The sequence below is a fragment of the Artemia franciscana genome, chromosome 7 (assembly GCF_032884065.1).
Source record: "Artemia franciscana chromosome 7, ASM3288406v1, whole genome shotgun sequence".
NCBI lineage: Eukaryota > Metazoa > Arthropoda > Branchiopoda > Anostraca > Artemiidae > Artemia > Artemia franciscana.
In genome coordinates, this window is record NC_088869.1 from 11866571 (window position 1) to 11888364 (window position 21794).

Consider the following 21794-nt stretch of genomic DNA (forward strand, 5'->3'; position numbering starts at 1 on the left):
TAACAGCCTCCAGTATCATCTTTTTGATGAAAACAGGTGTGCCACTTGTTTTGAGGATACTACTACTTTTCAAGGAAGCCTTACCTTGACCTGATTTTCCAGCTCTTGAATTTGACTGCAGGCGAAAACAGATCAGTTGTTATTTCCATGGCTTTGGACCTGGCTTCTAGGAGCCATTTTCATGGCTTTCAGGAACCAACAGCCCTCTTTGAAATTCTTTTTTAAGTAGCTGTACATAGTATTAATATTTATAGCAAAATTATCATGGGAGAAAAAAAAACGACGAAAGAAAAGTCTGATTTTTAACTTTTAAGCAGAGGCATTAAACAGTTTCTGTTTAAAGCCTGTTGAAACATGATCTGTTTCTGTTCGGCAAGTTAAAAGTCTCTTAGGATTTCTATAGGCGGGTTGTTCTTTTTTCCTATTTCCCTTAAATCTTCCTTCGTGACATCCTCCCACCCCAACCGCAGACGAACTGGTTTCCGTTTAACCCTAGACGGTTGACTGAAAGCACAATCTTCGGCAATCTGTCATCCTTCAACCGCAGAACGTGCCCTAGCCATCTCAAACTTTCTCACATTATAGTCCTAGAAAGTGGGATTAAACCACGCTATTCGTATAGCCTACTATTTAAAATATTGTCAGTCAGCCGGGTACCCAGAACAATCCGCAGGCAATTTCTCTGGGAAAAACTTAGCAACTCTTCATCCGCTTTTTGGAGCGCCCATGCTTTAGAACCATACTTGACAACTGTCATCACTCTAATATTCTTGCTTTGCAGACTTATCTTCCTATTCTTTCGAACTCTTTTTTTAACTGTGAACGGCTATTCTACTGTTAACGTCTTTACTGCTCCCACCGTCTTTACTAATAATACTATCAAGGTAAGTGAAGCTCTCCACCTGATCAATCTTTTCATTAACCAACGTCACATTTTCATCTTCCCTTATTCCTAGCCTTTACGATTTAGTTTTCTTAGCATTAATTTTCAAATCTGTTTTAGCACACAGAACTCACAAAACCTCTTAAAGTGCATTCATTTTGCTCAAACTTTCATCTAAGATGCTTAAATCATCAGCATAATCTAAGTCTAAGGATAAGACCTTCGCTAAAGCTCTTCTATCAACAGAATCGATGGCTTGCTTATAATCTATTAAACTGAGGACAAAGCTCTTTGATAGCTCAGGCACCGCACAATTATTAACCTAAGAGTGAAAATTTAGTCGACACATCCTCTATCCTTTCTAAAACCGTACTGTTCTCTTCTCTTATGATGTTGTAGACTTCTCTTTTGTCTACAACATCTCTCAGCCTAAAAAGTATCATATTAGTAATTAATTTCCAACCTAAAGAGACCAGGCTAATATCTCGATAGTTACCACACTCACTCTTTATCACCTTGTTTATACAGTGGTTTGGGTTTTCCTAAAATCGCTATGAATGACCCAGGGAATCCGTAGGGGGGGGGGGGGGGGGTATTGTTCAAATTTTTTTGTTAATTGCTTGAGTAACTGAACACAATACTGTACTTAAGAAAATAGTTGTGATTTTGATGCAAGTGTTCTAAACACTTTTGATTCTCAGGGGTTTATTCTAACACTCATAGAAATTCAATAGCTAATCAAGATCTTTTCATTAAAATCTTAAAAAAAAAAAAAATTTTAGATGAATTTAGCTTTTGAATAAACAAATTACATATCACCGCAAAGGGAAATGAGGCTTTAGAGATAAGTGGATAAGAAAAGATATAAAAAAGACTGAGAATCACTGCCCTGTATCTTTGCAAGAAAAAGTTCCACAATTCTAGGAATTAAAACATTCGAAAATCGTGAACAAACATAAAAATTAACTAAGTCAGCGTACGACAACGCCCAAATAAAAAATTAAATAAGTCAGCACATGACAAACGCCTAAGTTTCTCAAATACGTCCATTTTTAGACTTAAAATGCAACGAATACCCAGTCTTAAGAAGAAAATTATTATTTAAAGTTTTCTGGTGGTTCTTTGGTGAGCAAAACCATCCAGGCTCACAAAGAACGGTTTATGATCTTAAATTTTTATAGCTTTAATTTTAATTCCTAAATTTATAATTTTAGAATAGTATTTAGAATTCGTTTGTTCTTTTCATTTTCTGGTAAGGATGATAGTTTGATTTACTCTTTAAAATATTCTAAGTTTCTATTTAAATAAAAAGTAAAAGAAATTAAGCGAATAAACCAACTATTTTAACAAAGTAAATTTAATTTGTAAAATAAGCTACCTAAACATCGAAGCTTAAACTTAGATGCTCTAAATCATCTTATGGCTCATTTTTTTCAAAACGTGGAGATACAATTTGGAGATATAATAATCAAAATTTAATACAACACCAACATGAAATGCGAGTTAAAAGCTGAAATATAATAGTTCTGAGGTTAAAGAAGCAGAAAGTAGTGCCCAAAAAGTAATTTGTTTTTTCGTCAGATTTTGACAAATAAAGCTTCATTTTCAAAATTTTTAGCTCCATTTTCTTAGTCCCAAAATTATTAGTAATGTAATTTTTTTACATTTAGCTCACACATATGCAAAATATTCTACCTTGAAATATGGAAAAAAAATAGTAACCAATTCGAAGTGATTTTCCCATGATAAATTTTTAATGTTCATGAAAATCATAAGCTCCATAATACCAGTGGCAAAAGTTTTGACAGCAAATGGCGAAGTTTTTAAATGTCAAAATGTCGTCAAATGTCAAAGCCATAATATCCTCTTATATATCAAGATCTACTTTTATTTTCATACCACGGTTTTTTTCAATACAGCATGCTTTTTTCCTTTAGTAATTATGATGTTTGTATATAACAAAAAAATTTCTAACCTCTTTTTGAGATTCTTCCAATTTTTCTTGTGCTCTTGATTCCAGTTTGACTGGTGCTCTTGATTCCAGTTCTTTTACAACAGCTTTCACACTCTGCAGCTCAGCAAGGAGCTCCTTATTCTCTTTCAGTTGTTGTCCATGTCGATTCTCTAATGAAATTAGTTTTTCTTGTAGGCCAGTGATCTTGTATTCAGCTTCAGCAAGTTGTGTACCAATCTCCATCTTCTCCTTCAATACTGTTTGGTGCTCGTTCATGATGCTAGTGTAACGAACTTTAAAGTCGTCTAAATTTTTATTGAGGGTAGAAATTGAATTAGCGTGCTCGACTTTTTCCAGTTTAAGCTCAATAACTTCCGATTTCAGCTTTTCAACTCCCTAAAAGTTTATATACAAAATCAATATATATTTAAAATTAAAGACAATGAAGCCATCGATTCTGAATTTGCATACTCGGCAACCTTTTCAACTTTCTAAAAAAATATATACATTATACACAATAAACAAAAATTAATGTGAATATCGATTTTGCATCTGCATAGTCGAACTTTTCCTGATTAATGTCATTTAATCCCGATCTAAGCTTTTCAACTCCTTGAAAGTTGATATACAAAATTAATAAAAGTTAAAGCAAGTATCAATTATGAATCTGCATGCTCGGTTTTTTTCTGGTTAACGCGAATCTCCCTGGTTGAAAGCGAACGAGATTTACCAAAACGTAAACGAGATTTTCTCCTTTCTCATTGGCTTAATTGCCCCTTGAGGGGTGTGCGAGAATATCTAAAGACTGTTGACTTAAGCTAACTGGCCAACTTAAGCCAATGAGAAATATGGAAATCTTGGATATTAAAAATTATTGCTAAAAATCATATCTTATAACTACAACCTTAAGAACCTTTGGGATTATTTATCGGTATAAGATCTACAAAACGACACAAAAATCTAAGCTGTATGATTAGTACAATCCTTATAGATAGTAAAGGAAGCATATCTTAAATGGCCAATTTTAAAGAAAACTGATAATAATAATAAAAAAAAAATTCAGGGCCAGAAATTTTGGAATCTTGTGACAAATCGAGAGGCTACTTTACAATGCTCTACGTCTTGTAAGAGAAGTTTTATTACTACTTTTAAACATTGGAGGTGTCCCCACTAATTAATTTTCTATCAAGCTCTAAAGAAAAAAAATGCATATTTGTCCGGTCTATTCATGTTAAAGCTTTCAATGAAGCCACAGTAATTTTTCCATAAAAGAATCTGCTCATGTCTGTTGTTAATACGCATTTCACCGTTATTAAAAATTGCATTGGCATACAACCTGGGAGATCGACCTTAAGGTCATTTGATCCCGATTTAAGATTTTCAACTCCCTGAAAGTTAATACACAAAATTAATAAAAAATTTAAGCCAATATCGATTTGCATCTGCATGCTCGGCGTTTTCCTGGTTAAGCACATTTAACTCCAATTTAAACTTTTCAACTCCCTGAAAGTTTATACACCAAATTAATAAAAATTAAAGCCAGTATCAATTTTGAATTTGCATACTCGGCTTTTTCTTGGTTAAGCACATTTAATTCCGATTTAAGCTTTTCAATTTTCTATAAACTTATATACATAATTAACAAAAACTAGACCTAAGCTGCATAGGCAACGTGTGGTGTTGCCGCAACCTTTGTTCGGCTTCGTCAAGTAAAGTGTTGCGAGAGCAACACTTTGATTTTGTTTCGTTGCTTCGATTAAACGCGGATGTTGTTAATCTGTAAGGATCTGAAAATAAATACTAGGTACACCAACTCGCAAAAGTTGCAAACCTCTCGTTGCAACAAGCAAAAGTTGTAAACCCCTCGTCGCTGATTAAATTTTAATTAAATTTAATTAAAGCCAATAGAATATAATACAAAATTTACAAAAATAAAAGTCAATATCGATTTTGGATCTGCATGCTGAACTTTTTCCTGGTTAAGCACATTTAACTCCTATTTAAGTTTTTCAACTCCTTGAAAGTTCATATAAATAAAAAACAGAACCAATATCGATTTAGCATCTACATACTCGAAATTTCCTTGGTTAAGTTCACTTAACCCTGATTTAAGCTTTTCAGCTCCATGAAAGTTTATATAACTTTCATAAAATCGACCAATATCGATTTTAAATTTGCATGCTCGGCTTTTTCCTGGCTAAGTGGATTTGACTCCGATTTAAGCTTTTCAAATCCCTTAAGATTTAAACACATATATAAAAAAAAAATTAAAGCCAATGCAGCCAATCGAATTTGAATTTGAAGGATTGGCTTTTTCCTGGGTAAGTACATTCAATTTCGATTTAAGCTTTTCAACTCCTTGAAAGTTTGTACAGAACACAAATAAAGATTCAAAACTAAAAAAATATATCGAATTGGTGATATGGCCAGTCAATTTAAATTGTGCATGCTCAGCTCTTTCTTGGTTAAGTTTTAAACTCCGATTTAAGCTTTTCAACTCCTACAAAGTTTATTAAGGACATAAATAAAGATTAAGAGTGGACATTCGCTTATAATAGATTTTATCAAGTGGGCTTACCATTTTCACCTGTTTGTATTGGAATAATATACAGTGTATTCTTTTATCGAATAATCTTAATTTCAGCTTTGTTCAACAGGCAATTCCAAAGACCATACTGCCTTTCTATGACGATAGACAAAAGTTCGAATAGGGATAGATCCTTTTATTAGACAGTGATGTTTTGTGAAAGTTATTATCGCTATCTAATAAAAGCATTTATCCCTATTCAAACTTTTATTTATTAATCAACAGGTAAGAGTACAATCAAAATGAAAATAAAACCAAGTATTATAAATAGGTCACTGGTATAAAAAGGAGTCTTCCCTCTTAGATTCAGAACTCCAGGGTAGCTTGAAATGCATTTAATTCAACACATTCACTTCGTTATGCCGAAGAACAGGAATAAAAAACAAACCATAATTCATTTACATATATCCATTTAGCAAAATTACAAGATACTTTATCGTATGAGGGAAAAACTGAACCATTTCAATGTTGAATATTAATTTATTGATTCCCAAAGACAAATGCGCTTTCAAAAGGAAGCTGAATCTTCTTAAGCTGTTCGGTGTCACAACTTTTGAGCTTCTTTTTGCTACTTTTCTGCTTTTTAATTAGACATAAACCTTCAAAAGAAAGCTGGACCTTCTTAAGCTGTTCGGTGTCACAAGTTTTTGGCTTATCTTATGCTGCCATTCAATTCTGCTTTTTAATTTAACCAGCAACTTCAAGGAAAAGGTGGATCTTCTTAAGCTGTTCGGTGTCGCGAGTTGTAGTCACCGAAGTCACGTCCAATCGATCCATAATCCAGAAGCCTCATTCAACTGTATTCTATCACATGAATTTGATAGCAGCAAAATTTCATAAATAGCATTGTTTTTCAAGGGGATATAAAGCTGCTCCAAGGCATTTTGAGGTCTACCTTGAGTGATCTAATTTATACATTAGGATGTTTTAGGGGAATTGTGTGGAAGCGCAGAAGGCAGTGACTTAATTTTGTTGGGTATTGGTGTTCTTGTTTTGTTTTGTGAATACGGCCACTGGCTTTGAACTACACAAAACATAGGATTTATTTCTGAAATGTTTCTATCATAAGTCAAGATGGGCCAAATTCAATTTTTAGTCAATAAACGAAAAAAAAGCACAAAAAAAGCAAGACAATACAATAGGGCTAGTGAGGGGGAAAAAATTCAGAACGTCATATATACATAGGTATACATGTATTGTCCTTACGGATTCAATTACCTAGTGGTCAATAAAAGCAAACACTACCAGCAGTAGTTCCGTGGCAGGGAAGATTGTACCATTAGCTATGAAGCTATCCTTAAAAAAACAGGAACCCTCATCTTGCCCTAATTTTCCAGCTCTTGAATTTGACTACACACATTTTCAAACAAAATTTTATACATGGTAGATCTTAAAGCTTTAATAAGAGCAACTAAATTACCACCAACAAAACTAATTACTTATTTGGACAAAATAAATATTTCAAACGACATGACAAGAACTGCCTCTGATCGGCATGACCGTGTAAGGCGTTTAAAAAATCAAATCGTTTATTATTATTTTTTTTATGTCACGACCTGCATTTAATGAAGAAATGGTCACTGGTATTCAAACAGCATTCTGAATATAGAGCTTGGTTCGCCGGCTCTACAATGCAATGCAACACGCAGATGACCCATTCGGAGCTTATTTTTTATTCGTTTTTTATACCGGGGCAATCGATCTAATTCTCCACTAAAAAAAAAATAAAAAAATTCATACCTGGTTGGGAAAACGTAGAAAATTATTGGCGAAGTAAGGGGCACCTTAGGGTGGTAGATGGATATATTAAAATAATTATTGCAAAAAATTAGTACCTGAAAGTACAGTTCCGAACTAACTCGGCCACTTAAAGTTTCCCTCTTCAACATGACCCAAATATAAGCAAAATCAAAAGCAGCTCAATTAGGTGGCTTCAGGAAAATACCCAAGGCACAAAATTCGAGTTTCTCAAGATAGGTCATTTATACTAGGCAAGGTAGAACACAAATTTAGATTTAGAAGTTTGATAAGTTGTAATTCCCTGTCAGTTCCCCAAAGAGGAACTGATTTCTAGTTGACATCAGTTTCTGTGTGTTTTTCTATATATGGTGTCTATAAATACATGCGTCGACGTTAAGGATTGAATATCTATAAAAATCCGTGCTAAAAATAGTAATCCCCGGATCTATACCCTAAAATACAGCAATATTCCTAAGTTTTTTCACAGTATCTTAAAATGTTCCAATAATTTACTTTTTTCTGATGCTTCCACGCATACTCCCCCACTTCATAGTACACGTACAAACCTACCCCTTTATTGTGGTCCTTTTTGATCATTCAAAATTAATCAAACTTTGAAAATAAATAACAAGACAGTCAAAGTTAGCAGCTTGTTTATCAATAATGAAGTCACTCATTTAACAGAACACTTAAATTCACATATCATAAAACATAAGACTGAAATACTGCTGCTCTTAAATATGTGCGAAAAAGACGGCAAATTATCAAATTGTTAATTTACTTTACCATGTGCAATCTTTCTTTTTTAGAAAATAGAATAAGATCAGATAGAGCAAATGATCTGAAAGTGGGGACAAAATGAATGAATTTGAGAGGCTTCGAGAGTCAAGCGTATGAGAGCTGGTCGAAAATTATAGCTTTGTTTGAATAGGCAGCATCATTAGTATTGATAGTGGATACAGCAAAGATATAAAAAGAGGAAGTGGAAAAGTGGAAAAAGAAAAGTGGAAAAGTGGCAAGACACATAGTGTTTCTTTTACGAATGAAAGAGAATCAGGATTAATACGTGATTACCCGAATTCAAACGAGGGGATACCTTCACTTAAATAGGTGGCATTGTCAGTAAGGATGGTGGATGCAGTGAAGATATAAAAGGTAAATACCGAAGGTAAAGGGTATCTTTTTAACAATTAGGGGGAAATTGAGACAGAGGTACTTTGCCAAACTGGACAGGTAGAAACACTATTAAATAGGTAGCTTTATTAGTGAGGATGGAGCTTGTAGTTACATCAGGATCATGTGTTTTCCGCCCCATCTCGTATCTGACATCAAAAAAGTCACTGACCAAGGCAAGGGGGATATTTTTGCGAATAAGGGAGAAATGAGGATGAATCGGTGCCTAGCTGAGTTAACAAATGGGTAGTTTCAATTAGCTAGGTAGCATTAATAGAAAAATTGGTGGATACAGTCACAATGTAGAAAGTAAACAGAAAAGGCAATATATTGTTATTCTGTAGTCAATTAAAGTTTGGAAGAATAAAAAGATACATCTTAGAGCTGAGACTAGGATATCAAGAGACACGGAAGCAACGGTCATCAAGTATGCATTGAGGTAAAGCTGCTTGTTACTACGATAATCTTTAAAATAGGTAGAAATTAATCGTTTAATGGTATATTATACCTTTGACTTAGTCTGGCAAGTAGACAGGAACGTAATCCCAGAAAGGAGGGCCCAAAATTACAAAAAGAGAAATAAACTAACATAAAACTACAATTAAATAGAAAGTATGAAAAAAATAATGATATCTACATCAAACAGGATCCTGAGCCCACCTTGCAGTGCAGTTGCCTAGATGAAATTATCGAACATATCAAGACAAGAGATAAGAAAAAACGAACCTCTAATGTAGCATATTCATTCCTGAGATGTTTCAATTCGTATTCAGTATTTGCCGCCATTGTCATTTTCTCCTCTAATTCAGTAATCTTAAGGGCAGAGTCAGTTAACAGATCCTGAACTTGGTCAAACTCAGCCATTTTCAGTTTTAAGTGGCCAATGTCTTTTCTTTGATTGCTTATGATTTCTTCAGCTGAATTTGACGATCGCCGCAGAGTGGTGAATTCAACTTCAAGGTTTGAGTTGGACAAGTGGAGTACGTCATGCTCTTTTTGTAAATTTGCCAATTCTTTTTCTTTTTCTAAAAGTTTTCTAAAAGTTAAAAATTTTAGTTGTTGAATTTCTTCTTTGGTGCTTGCTAGCAGGTCTTCCACTACTTCTTTTTCTTTTGTAACTTGAGCTAATTCATTTTCCTTTTTATTAATCTCATCGGCATGATGGCGAGATAGATTTTCGAATTCTTTTAATTTTGACTCAACAGTTTTCAATTCATTTCTTGTTTCTTCTAATGTCTTTTTCAGTTGCTCCACGATGGAAGTCTTATCACTAATTTGACTTTCAAGCTGATCGTTTTCGGTTGCTAACATTTTTGTCTCTTCTGAAAGTGACGTAATTACAGCCAATTTTTCTTCAATAGTTTTTCTCATTTCAATAGCACTAGAATTTGATTCAGTCAGCTTAGACTGAAGCTTCTCAACTTTCAGAATTAGTTCAGTTTTATCATCCTGAAGGGCTTTATAGAGGGTTGTTGTTTCTTCAAGGGTTTTGGTCAACACTTGAAATTGACAATTTTTAACGGCAGGTTCTCCAATCTTAACCTGCAATGACTCAGCTTCAGCAATTTTTGCGTCTAGTTTCATCTGAAAGTCTTTTTCAAACTCAACAAAACGCAGCAATTCTTGTTCTTTCTCATCCTGGATGGCTGTTAGTTCTTTACGTAATGACAGAATCTCTTCATTCCCTTTAGAAATGGCTTCATTAAGTTTTTCTTTTTCATTTTCGGCAGAGGATATTTGTATTTGAAGTTGGCCTTCCATGTCCGAAATTCGTATTTTTAAATGGTTAATTGATTCTTTCTGATCATCAGACAGTTTTTGTTTTTCTTGAACCGAAGCGAGTAGCTGTTCATTTTCTTCTTGCAGAGTCTGGCTGTTGGCTTTTAGGCTGACCACTTCATTTTTAAGGTTAGCTAAACATATTTTTAGCTCTTCATTTTTAACATCATCTTTGATATTAGCTTGGGCTTCACTAAGTTGTGCAGTAGTCTCGTTTAAACTGTTCTTCAACAACTCGATTTCTCTAGCTTGTTCATTCAATACAGTCTGGTTCGCATCCAACTCACTAATATGTCCATTCAAGCTAGCCAAAAGCTTTTTCTGTTCATTAATCAAGCCTTCTTTTTCGTTCAGATTGTCACGTAGTGTTTTAAGTTCTTCTTCAAAGCCTTCTTTGTGTATACCTAAATCTCTGATCTCAGTTTGGAGGCTAGAAACATATCCTTCCAATTCCACAATCTTCGTCATAGCTTCCCTACTCTTTTCTTGCTCTTCTTCTATTATTTGTTGATGATTTTTAGTAGCAACATCCTTATCAGAATAAGCCTCATCAAGTTTTGATTGAAGTGCATTAATGTTCACTTCTAGGACCTTTATATCAGATGTGCGTTCGTTCAATTTTGACTGCAATTCAGCCACTTCTTCCATCGCCGATTGGTTACAATCTTTGATTACACCCTGGAGAACGGCCAGCTGATTCTTGACAACTTCAATTTCATTAGACGATAATGTTTCAGCTGAAAATTAAATAAACAAAATCAATTCAAAAATAAGAAAATTAAATCCGTTTAATTCGGTACATTCAGAAATGTTCAATGCTTTATCAGAATTATACAAAGAGATTCTCAACTTATATTTACAATGATATTAAATTCTAAACACTTTCTTTGTGATTGTCAGTCTTTTTGCCCAATGAAGAACTCAACAAAGCATGTGTGTGTGACGTTTTTTTTTTTTTTTTATATATATTTTTTAATATATATATATATATATATATATATATATATATATATATATATATATTTTATGTGTTTGTGCTGTTGCATTGGTGATTTCTCTTTTCATAATATATATATATATATATATATATATATATATATATATATATATATATATATATATATATATATATATATATATATATATATATATATATATATATATATATATATATATATATATATATATATATATATATATATATATATATATATATATATTATGAAAAGAGAAATCACCAATGCAACAGCACAAACACATAAAAAAAAGAGACAGAAGGAGAAAAGGAAGACTGTTTTCCTAAATTAGTGATTACTATAGACCAGCACTTGAATGAGGCCTTAACCCTACTCATCCATACAATCACATAGAACAAACAGCATAGCCATACACAATCAACCATAAAGAATAATCCATGGACAGGCAGTCATGTCGTCAATAAGTATAAGTCGTCATTTACCAAACAATAGAAACAATAAAGACAAATAATTCAGAGGCAACAACCCAACACAAGGTCTCATCAGGAGAATACACTTGCCTATAGGGTTTCACTACATTAAATTCTCTACCCAGTCAAGTGTCGTGGCTACCACAGAATATCCATGGCATCCCCGTGTCAGGTATCACCCCCAAAATACATGCCTATGAAAAAAAAACAAAAAAAAAACAGCAAATGTAAAACAACCAAGTAACACAAAAATAGGCTTATATATATATATATATATATATATATATATATATATATATATATATATATATATATTTTCTATGCTAGATCGTAGATTAATTTCTCCCAAAATGTTAGAGGGCATTTCTACAGCATTTGATTCCTCAGCCCATGAAAAACTCGGTCAAAGCTGTCGCATTTTGTTATGAGGGAGAATGTTATTTTTTGGTTATGTCTTATTTGAATTGTCGTTTCTCTTGAACCACTTTTCCGCTTACCCTTTGAAGTAAATTATGGCGTTCCCCAGGGATTAATTTCAGGGCCTGTGGTATTTTAGCTTCATGCAAAAAATCTGTTTTGTATGGTAAATAAACAAACACCTATAAGTTACTGTAGACTGGACCACCTTACTGTAGACTACATCTTTCACATCCTCAATGGCAACTATAGTTCGCCACTTTCAGATGATGTATGTGCTTCTTTCTGTGATGACCGCGCCGTCAGTACTTTTGGCACAAATGAATCAGAGCCTAGGTCAAATCTAACATTTTTTTTTCTCTCTCTTTCTAAATCCAATGGTTTGAGATTAATATATTACCCTAACTTTACCCAAAAATTGAAGTTTCTTTTTATTTTCTCACACATTTTTTAGGTTTTTCCTCAGTTATCTAAAATCCACCTGTCAAATCAGACTAGATCTAAGGATTGATACGTCCGATTCGTAGGCATTCTTATTGATAAAAAACTGTCTCTCAAAAGTGACACTGATTTGATTAAAATGAAGAGATACAGAAGTCTTATGATTTTAAGAAAGCTTAAGCATACTTTTCCCTCTTTTTAAAATCACTTTCTCAGGTTTATTATAAAGTCAGAAACCTCATTCAGGAATGTAATCGTTCACAAGTTATCCCTTTACTAGCTCTTGAGTCACTAAATATTCTTTTGGGAGCATCTTCTACTTTTTCTGAGGTTCCTGGTGACCTCCCTCAGCCCCTTTGCAGTACGTCATCTTCTATCTTTGGTTAAAACAATTATCATTTTCATAATACAAATTACATTCAAATTCCTTTTATTCCCTGCGTACGGTCGGTTTTCACTCTTATAATTGTTAATAATGCTGTAGGGAATAAGATGCCTGAATTTGCTCGAAAGTGCCACTATTTTAGCCAATTCCAAAAAATTGTAAAACATTTTTGGTTTCCTAGAATTTTTAAATTCCTTCTTTTCTTTGTTATTCTTTTTCTCTTTTTTGTGTCGGACTGATTAAGTCAATTTATTTATTAAATGCATTTAAATTTGTTCTTCTATTTTCCCCCCTTTTTTGGTGAGTGATGTTTATCTGTATAACCTTTTTTTATTTAATGCTTATTTGAATCATACATCTCCCCCTCCTTTACAGGCTTAGGAGCCTTATGTGGATTACTACCATGTATTCAAGTATAATTAATTGTACTTAATTGTACTATAATTAATTGTACTAATTGTAAGTAAATTTTATCTTGTTAGGTGTGTTGCTTCAACAATTAACTATAATTAAGCCAATGAGAATATAAAATAGTGTGAAACAGAAAATTACCAACTGGGATTAAACCTCCATTAAAAAAAAAAAAAAACTAAAAAACTTCACAGGGTGGCATCATTATTCAGATAGAAAAAAGTAGGGTTAATAAAATTCATACATAGCGTCCTGTAGGGGTACAGTGGGTTTTATCTCAGCTTGGTAATACGAAACCCTGAGTTCAAACCTGGCTGTAGAAGCACAGTGCAAGGCTCAAAATTTGATACCGTGTATGAGATTATGCGGATGCGTCTCCAAATTAATCCAAACAAGAAGAAGAAGATAGATAGGCATATATAATAGTTTGAGTAACCTCTAAAAATGGTTTGGGCATTGGGTTTCACTCCCATCATAGTATCATTGATACTAGATCAGTACTGCTTTACTATTCTTTTTATTTTTCATTCAAGTAGTATCATTGGACCATTCAAGCGCCGTCTTCAAGACATGTCAGTTCTACACGCAGTTTATTTACTATTATTATTCATTTATTTGTTCGTTATCTATTATTGTTCGTTATATTTATTGTAGTCTAATGACTCAAATAATATCACGATGAATAATCTTAGAAGAGTATTAGCTACTCGGCCCCCGGTTAATCGTCAAAGGGAACGTATCAAGTACTATGTGCCCACGGAACCTGAGACATGGGTGGAATTCATCGAAACTTAGAAAAGCAACTAAAAGGGCAAGAAAAGTCCTGAATTTGAGCAGAAGCCCTGAATCTTTTGAGTCTCTTCTGAGCAGCATGATTTTGGAAACCCACGTTTTTGTTCCTTTTGAATGGAACCATAAGGGAAACGCTAGGGAATTGAGCAAAATTGTCCCTGAAGGGATAGAAACAAAGCGAATTCAATTATGCATCTTTAAATAGAAACATAGCGCATGCAAACATTGGTCTAAGAAAAATTCACCCCGAGCAAAATCGAACTTCAAAAATTTAAACAAAACGAAAATACTTAAGGCGTTTAAAACACAATCCACAACAAGCATAACCAAGGAAAATCCATCTACTCAGCATGGGAAAATCAACTACTTGGGAAAGCCAACAAGCATAATCTCGGAATGCTCAATACAGAAAAAGATATCTTAAAACCCAAAATATACAAAAATGTTGCTCCTGTTAATCTTGAATCATACCAGGACACAAGGACAGACTTCAAAAGTGATTTGGCCTACCGGTCCCAGGCCTACTGGAGAATCTGTCTTAAGTTTCCAGCCTAGAAACCCATTTTAAGCGTTTTCAGTACCATGTGCCTGCGGAAGCAGTGGCATCGGTAGAATTCATCCAAACTTCTAAAAGTCTCAATGTCTAAAAGAGCAAGGGAAGTCCTGAATTTAAGTTGAAATTCTGAATCCTTCTGAATAACCTATGAGCAGCCAGATTTGGAAACGTCCCCTTTTTGTTCCTTTTGAATGAAATTACTTTAATAAGGAATCACTAGGAAATCAAGCAGTTGTCCGAAGAACGATGGAAAGAAAGTGAATTTAAGCAATGATACATCTTTTAATGGAGATATAGGGAATACATACCTAAGATTTTGTACACTAATCTAATAAAAAACAATATTATGCAATCTAAAATAAAGGTAAAATTATGAACTTGTATATAGAAACAAATTCAAGCTAAAAACCTGAATTTGAAAATATATTTTTAACTTCCATGAAACTAATACGCTAAGACTCTATGTTTGGGCTTATAATTTGAATTTGATTTGTACCGGGGAGTTTTTCATCGTGAGTTGCTTTAATGGTACTTATTTAGTGTTTCTTCTTGTTCACTGAGGACAGTAACTGGTCAAGGCTGAATTGAACCGTAATGTTTTTCTTAAAGGAGGGGGGGGGGGCAAATACCAAAAAATGCTATTATTGGTTACCATTTCTCAAATATCGAACAGACAGAGAATTCTTCAGACTCCCACTATACTACTTCCATCCCTATCTCTTCAGTTTACAAGTAGGGCTCTGCGGAAAACCATGATGTGCTGTCGTTAAAGTTAATTATAATGCTCTTCTTAAAGGGGGGGGGGGCTTTATCCAGTACAGGTACTCATCCGCTCTTTTTTGTGTATTTCAATGGTGCTTTATTCATAAATAGGAAGTGTATAATCAAGCTCTAATTTTTCCCATTTTTCTTCAAATCAATATTAGTGATAAAGAGTCCCGTTCTTGCAAAAATTGATCTGAAAAACTTTTTTTTACAAAACAAATTTTTCAAAGAAAAGTAAAGAGCTCGAAAAAGCCAAAAATTAGCAGAAATAAAGTCAAATAATCTTCCAAGCGTAAAACTACCAAAAATCACTATCAATAAATAAATGAAACTCAAAACAGAGAGAAACTACAATAAATAACCAAGTCGAACTCAAAACGAGCAAAAACCAACATGAGTACGAAAAATCTTATTACGAACAATCTTATTAAACAAACAATAGTCACCGGGCAAAGATCTGTCCCCTGCTATGCAAATTATTATTGCTTTTTTCACATTTAATGCGAAGCAATTAAGGATCTTAGAATAATTTAACAGCTATCGATGCAAAAATATCTTTCTGAAAAAGCTTGGAATCAACCGGTGTGCCAGTAAACAATTTGCGCTTCAAAACTCCTCCTGCTGATCCTGAAGACTTTCAACCTTAAAATATGTCTCTAATTTCACTAAGCAGACGATTTATGAAAATATTCACGGGGCACGAATTTCTCCAAAGTCATAACCTATCTAGATTGCTTTTTCACACCGAAAATGGTAGTATATAAATTTTTGAAAGAATTAAAGTGCCAACTTTCGAGAAAAAAAATAAACATGCGTATTTACATATATACAATTATTGCTAGTTTAATATATATGACGTTAAAGATCTTCTGTCTGGAGGCTTATGTTGTTACAGTTGTATGTCTGCAAAACCATAGGCTAATGTCTGGAGACTGATCTTGCTGTACATTTACTTACCCCCTTTTACTACGAAATTTTCAAGGATTCAACCACTTTTCATTTTACTTATTAGTTATACAAGAAACTATGAGAAAGTTCCATGACTCAAAATTGGCATGTTGTGGCCGTTTGAAGGCATAGAATCGTATCAATTCGGCTGTGTTTAAAGCTTGTCAGTTACAAACTAGGATTTGACATTTTTCTCATTTTTTCTTTTTTCTCATTTTCATTTCTCATTTTTATTTGTTCAGCTTTCAAGGTATCAACACACGTTGCTTTATTATAACGATGATCCGATAAACGAGAGTAAGAAACCGTTAACGTCAGAGCTCTTTTGAGTGATCAGAATCGAATAAATTTTCCCGACTCTCAAAAAGATCCCAGGGTGTGATCAAGCTTCTCTTTAAAAAAAAAGAAAAAAAATCTGTTTTTCATCCAAATAAAAGATCATACTTCAACTCTCTAAGGCTGGATAATCGAATGCGCATGCCGTGACTTGCAAATATCACAAAAACTAATCTAGGTAGCATTAGATAGTGCTTAAGTCTATTCTCGAAGAGATTTTGTCGAAATTTAGCTAGCGCTAATTTGAGCCAATTAGATTTCTGATGGGCTGAAACGTCTATGAAAAATTCTGATCGGCTCAAATTAGCGCTGGCTAAATTCCAGTGTGAGTAAAACCTAAACCCAAGCCAGAATTAAAGTATAACAGCACAAACTTGCACTAAAATGAGCAGATACATTTTGCCTAGTAAAACTGCTTAAGACCTACATGGACAAAGATTGTTTTTAATGAGTATTCTTTTATTCTTTTTATGAATAAAAAAAATAAAATTTTCTTTCTCTTTTATTAATTTCGGAAAGTATACTGAATTCCTTTGAGCCAAATGCCATAAAAATACTGTAGGTTCATAAAGAACAATTCTTACGACCTGATTAAAAGTAATCTGAAAAGCAAATTTTGTATAAGAGCTATCTAAGGGAACAAAGCAAATTTGTTAGCAAATTTACCAGAAAATAATACTAAAGAAAGACAGAAAAGAAAATATAAAGATCTAAACAGTTAATAAGACCACATTGGCTAAGAATGACAACAGAGCAAATGTAGAACAAGGTAGAAAAATGGTACTAATCATAGCTAGTGAAAAAAAGAAACTGCAAACAATCCGGATGGGACCTCGCATAACCATCATAAGACCAAAAAAAAAGAATAAAAAACTATAGGGGAAAGTTAACAGGACAATACAAAAAGACAAATATATAAAAAAAAACTGGAGAAAAGGCAACTGAATACGTCTGGTGAGCCATTCAACATCTGGTTTTTCTTTCATTTGGCTTTCCACTGTTGCTTGACTTTTACTTTTACTTTACTTTTCCTCCTTTTTTACTGGTTGTGATCTACCACGTTTTAATTCATTGCCCTATGTTTTCTCACTATATCATAAGTTGATCCCTACATTTTCTCGTTATATCTTAGGTTTCTACAAAATTCATCAAGGTATTCTTTTGAAACATAATATTCCTAAAACGTAACAAAGTACTGAGGAAAAACTACTACTATTATTACTACTACTAAAAACTTACTTCAGCACCAAGCCACCTTAGGCCAACAAAGCTACGCACACTCCTCCTCCATTCTAATCTATTTAAAGCCTCCCTCTTTACACACTCCCAGGAAGTTCCCATTTCCCTTAAATCTTTATGACATCCTCCCACTCCAACAGCGAACGTCCCGCTATCCGTTTAGCCCCAGACGATTGGCCAAAAAGGACAATCTTCGATAGTCTGCTGAAGCAAAAACTACATCGAAGGAAAAAACTACGATAGCGTAAATGAGCTTTCAAAGCAAAAATACAAACACATAAACACTTACATTCATCATGTAGAGAGGTGGGTGTTTGAATGTTCAAACTTTGATCCGCTCGTGGAATCTCAAATGATAATCTCTTCAAATTCTTAGAAGAAGATGAACACCAGGTTTTTCGTCGATTTGCTTGTTCCAACTGCAAAACAAAGGCAAAATTCGAAAATTAAAAAAACTAAGGTGACATAGATTGTGACTGGGGCAAAGAGATAGGATTGGCGAAACATTTCTCCTGGATTTCGAGAAATTGTTTATCATTCTATACGGGGGGGGGGGGGCTTGAACCTTCCCCTATAAAAACATCATAGATCGATTGAAAAAATCAGAAAATATTATTTACCCTACACTTCTTATAATATAATGAAAAAAGAAATCACCAATGCAACAGCACAAACGCGTATTAAAAAAAAAAAAAAAAAAGACAGAAGGAGAAAAGGAAGACTGTTTTCCTACATTCGTAATTAATATAGATCAGTACTTGAATGAAGCCTTAATCCTACTCATCCATACAATTATATAGGTCAAACAGCATAACCATACACAATCAACCATAAAGAATAATCCATGGACAGGCAGTCGTGTCGTAAGTAAGTATAAGTCGTCATTTACCAAATATTAAAAAAAGTAAAAATATATACATATATATATATATATATATATATATATATATATATATATATATATATATATATATATATATATATATATATATATATATATATATATATATATATATATATATATATATATATATATATATATATATATATATATATATATATATATATATATATATATTATATATATATATATATATATATATATATATATATATATATATATATATATATATATATATATATATATATATATGTATGCGTGAGAATGTGGCTATGTATGCGTGAGAATGTGTCTGTGTTTATCTGTCTGCACTGCACGGAAAAATCACAAAATACACATATACTAAATCTTATTTATATATAAATCCAAAAGTTTTATTGGAACTTTTAGCTTTAATTTGTCTTTTGTTTGTATTTCCTTGTATTTTCTCTTAGGTTAGGCTTAGAAGAAGTTTAAAAATGGTCATGCAGAGATTGCTGGATGATCAAAACAGTCCGTGGAAACGAACTGTAAGCAAGGAGCGACCAGGGCTAGTAGTACGCCAAACACTGAGGAAAGGAGCTTAGATAACAATATATACATATATATATATAAATATATATATATATATATATATATATATATATATATATATATATATATATATATATATATATATATATATATATATATATATATAAATATATAAATATAAATATATATATATATATATATATATATATATATATATATATATATATATATATATATATATACATATATATATATATATATATATATACATATATATATATATATATATATATATATATATATATATATATATATACATATATATATACATATATATATATATATATATATATATATATATATATATATATATATATATATATATATATATATATATATATATATATCAAATGAATCTTATTTTTATGCCGATTCCACATACATAAGGGGTTTCCTCCCCCTGAACCCCGCTACAATTTAAGCTAAAGATTCCGTGATTCAGAAATTTTCTGATCTTAATTCTTATTCTATTGATATTATAGTGTTAAGAGCATTTGTACTCAAAGAATTTAGACAAAAGCTAAACTTTAGGTTAAAGAATAGGGTTTTGGAGGTGGTAACCCCCCTCCTATACATAATAACTTCTGTTCGTTTTAAGTTTTAATGCTGTTCCTAACTTCATTAAAAAAAAAATATTTTTTTTATTCATTGGTCTAAAGCACAACAAATAAGTATTGTCGCCCATAAATGTCATCGGGTACAATTTAGTTACGTGTAAGATTACATCCATATTCCCGCTACTTCAGATTAGAGGGGTAGTTAATCAAACAATTTATACATAAAATGTTAAGTATATAAATACACACATAATAAATTTTAATCAGCCGGGATTTTTTTTTTTATAATTAATATTTGCATATGCTTGAATGGTAAGATCTTTTTAAATATAGTACTGACAATATGTAAGTATGGTACAGTAATTCTCGTGTGGTAAATTCTTGCTCGTCTGGCAAAATCTCATTAGAGAATATTGGTAGAATAGTTAGAATAGTTCTTCAAAACCTCACTGGAATTGATTTTTTTCGAGATTTTATTTTTGAGCAAGTGTTCTGTGAAAATCTAGATGACGAGTTTTCTGTGACAGGATTCCTGCGACGAGTTTTGAGAAGACGAGTTTTTTTCCGATCTTTTTGCGCTACAGAACTTTTCTCTATAATTTTATACATCAAATTACACATAAAACTTTACACATGAATTTCTTGTATGCATAAAATTATACAAAAAAAAAATATTTATACATAAAATACCTCGGCAGCATTCCAGCCTTTTGGCGTTGGATCGTGAGTGGACACGATAAGCTTTTCTTTAAGCTCACGAATCATTCTATCTTTTTCTTCGATAAGGGCAGAGACATCTAACATGACTGTCGATTGGTTCAAAGTTGAAACACTTTGCTATAAAAGAGAAGAAATACATAAGAAACATGAACGATCCGAACAGTTAAGAATTAGCACATTCAGAGGTCTATGTCCAAACCTGACCCAGTGTGGAGGGGGTACAGTTTGGGCTTAGGTCTCCTTCCCAGAATATGAACAGCTACATAATTTTTTATAAAATTATAAATTCCTTTCGTGCGACAAAATTGACCCAAAGCCAAAATGAAGATGAAATTTAATTTAAAGCTCAGTGAGATAAGAAAATTATAATGGGAGAATTTAAAAGCTCTTCTTCTAAAAATGTTTATGGTGGTCCTTATTATTTTCAATTTGGCTCATTTCCATCATTTGCAATATTTTGTAGATATTACGGCATTTTCACAGCTGCCCACACTAGCATTTGGTCCCCCTTTTAAATATCTGGATTGTTTGGATTCGTCTCCTTTCATTGTTTCTTACATTTAACGTATCCATTAATTCTAAAAGTTGCAGGACATTTTGTGTAGTTAGTCCAAATCTTAAACAGAAAGACAAAGCCCAGGAATCAAACCCCTTACCAACCCATCACCGTTTCCTATAGTAATGCACCCATAAATTCTAAGAGAGAAGTTTTAAGGCCTGCAAACAAGTGAGGTGTTTCTCAAATACAATCCAGAATGCAGGGCTGAAGAAAATTCGACGCCAATTAAGGAAACATTCACGTGTTTAAGTTACTTAACTTAGCGATTTTAGCATAAACGAAAAAAAAATCTAAAAAATTGTCAAAATGTCTAGATAAAATCTTATAAAAAAAAATAATTACTTACGAAGAATACATACAAATAACAGATCTAAAGAAAGAACAAATTAGCTAAATTACAATGCATTTCTAAGACTTTGTTTTCCTTGTTCACAATTCTTTGTCATGAACTGGCAAACTTAAAAAGTCTATGACGCATTATTTCACTACATGTGAAGGGGTCATTCTAACCACCCAAGTTACCGCTCTTTTTCCAGTTAAATATTGATAGACAATGAACCAAAAATACTTTCCAAATTTTTATTTTAAAAAATACTTAAGAGCACAATTAAAACCTGAAAGGAGCAGTAAT

General features: G+C 32.6%; 1 protein-coding gene across 1 annotated transcript; it reads right to left on the reverse strand.

Annotated features, from left to right (window-relative positions):
* Nucleotides 1-1025: 1025 nt before the first annotated feature.
* LOC136029603 (putative leucine-rich repeat-containing protein DDB_G0290503) lies at nucleotides 1026-21152 on the reverse strand. The gene is made up of 6 exons (XM_065708107.1): nucleotides 21075-21152; nucleotides 20575-20721; nucleotides 18143-18272; nucleotides 9064-10853; nucleotides 2859-3233; nucleotides 1026-1205 (listed from the first exon to the last, which is right to left on the reverse strand). The coding sequence occupies exons 1-6, from the start codon at nucleotides 21150-21152 to the stop codon at nucleotides 1026-1028; spliced, it is 2700 nt and encodes an 899-aa protein (XP_065564179.1).
* Between the last annotated feature and the right edge of the window lie 642 nt (nucleotides 21153-21794).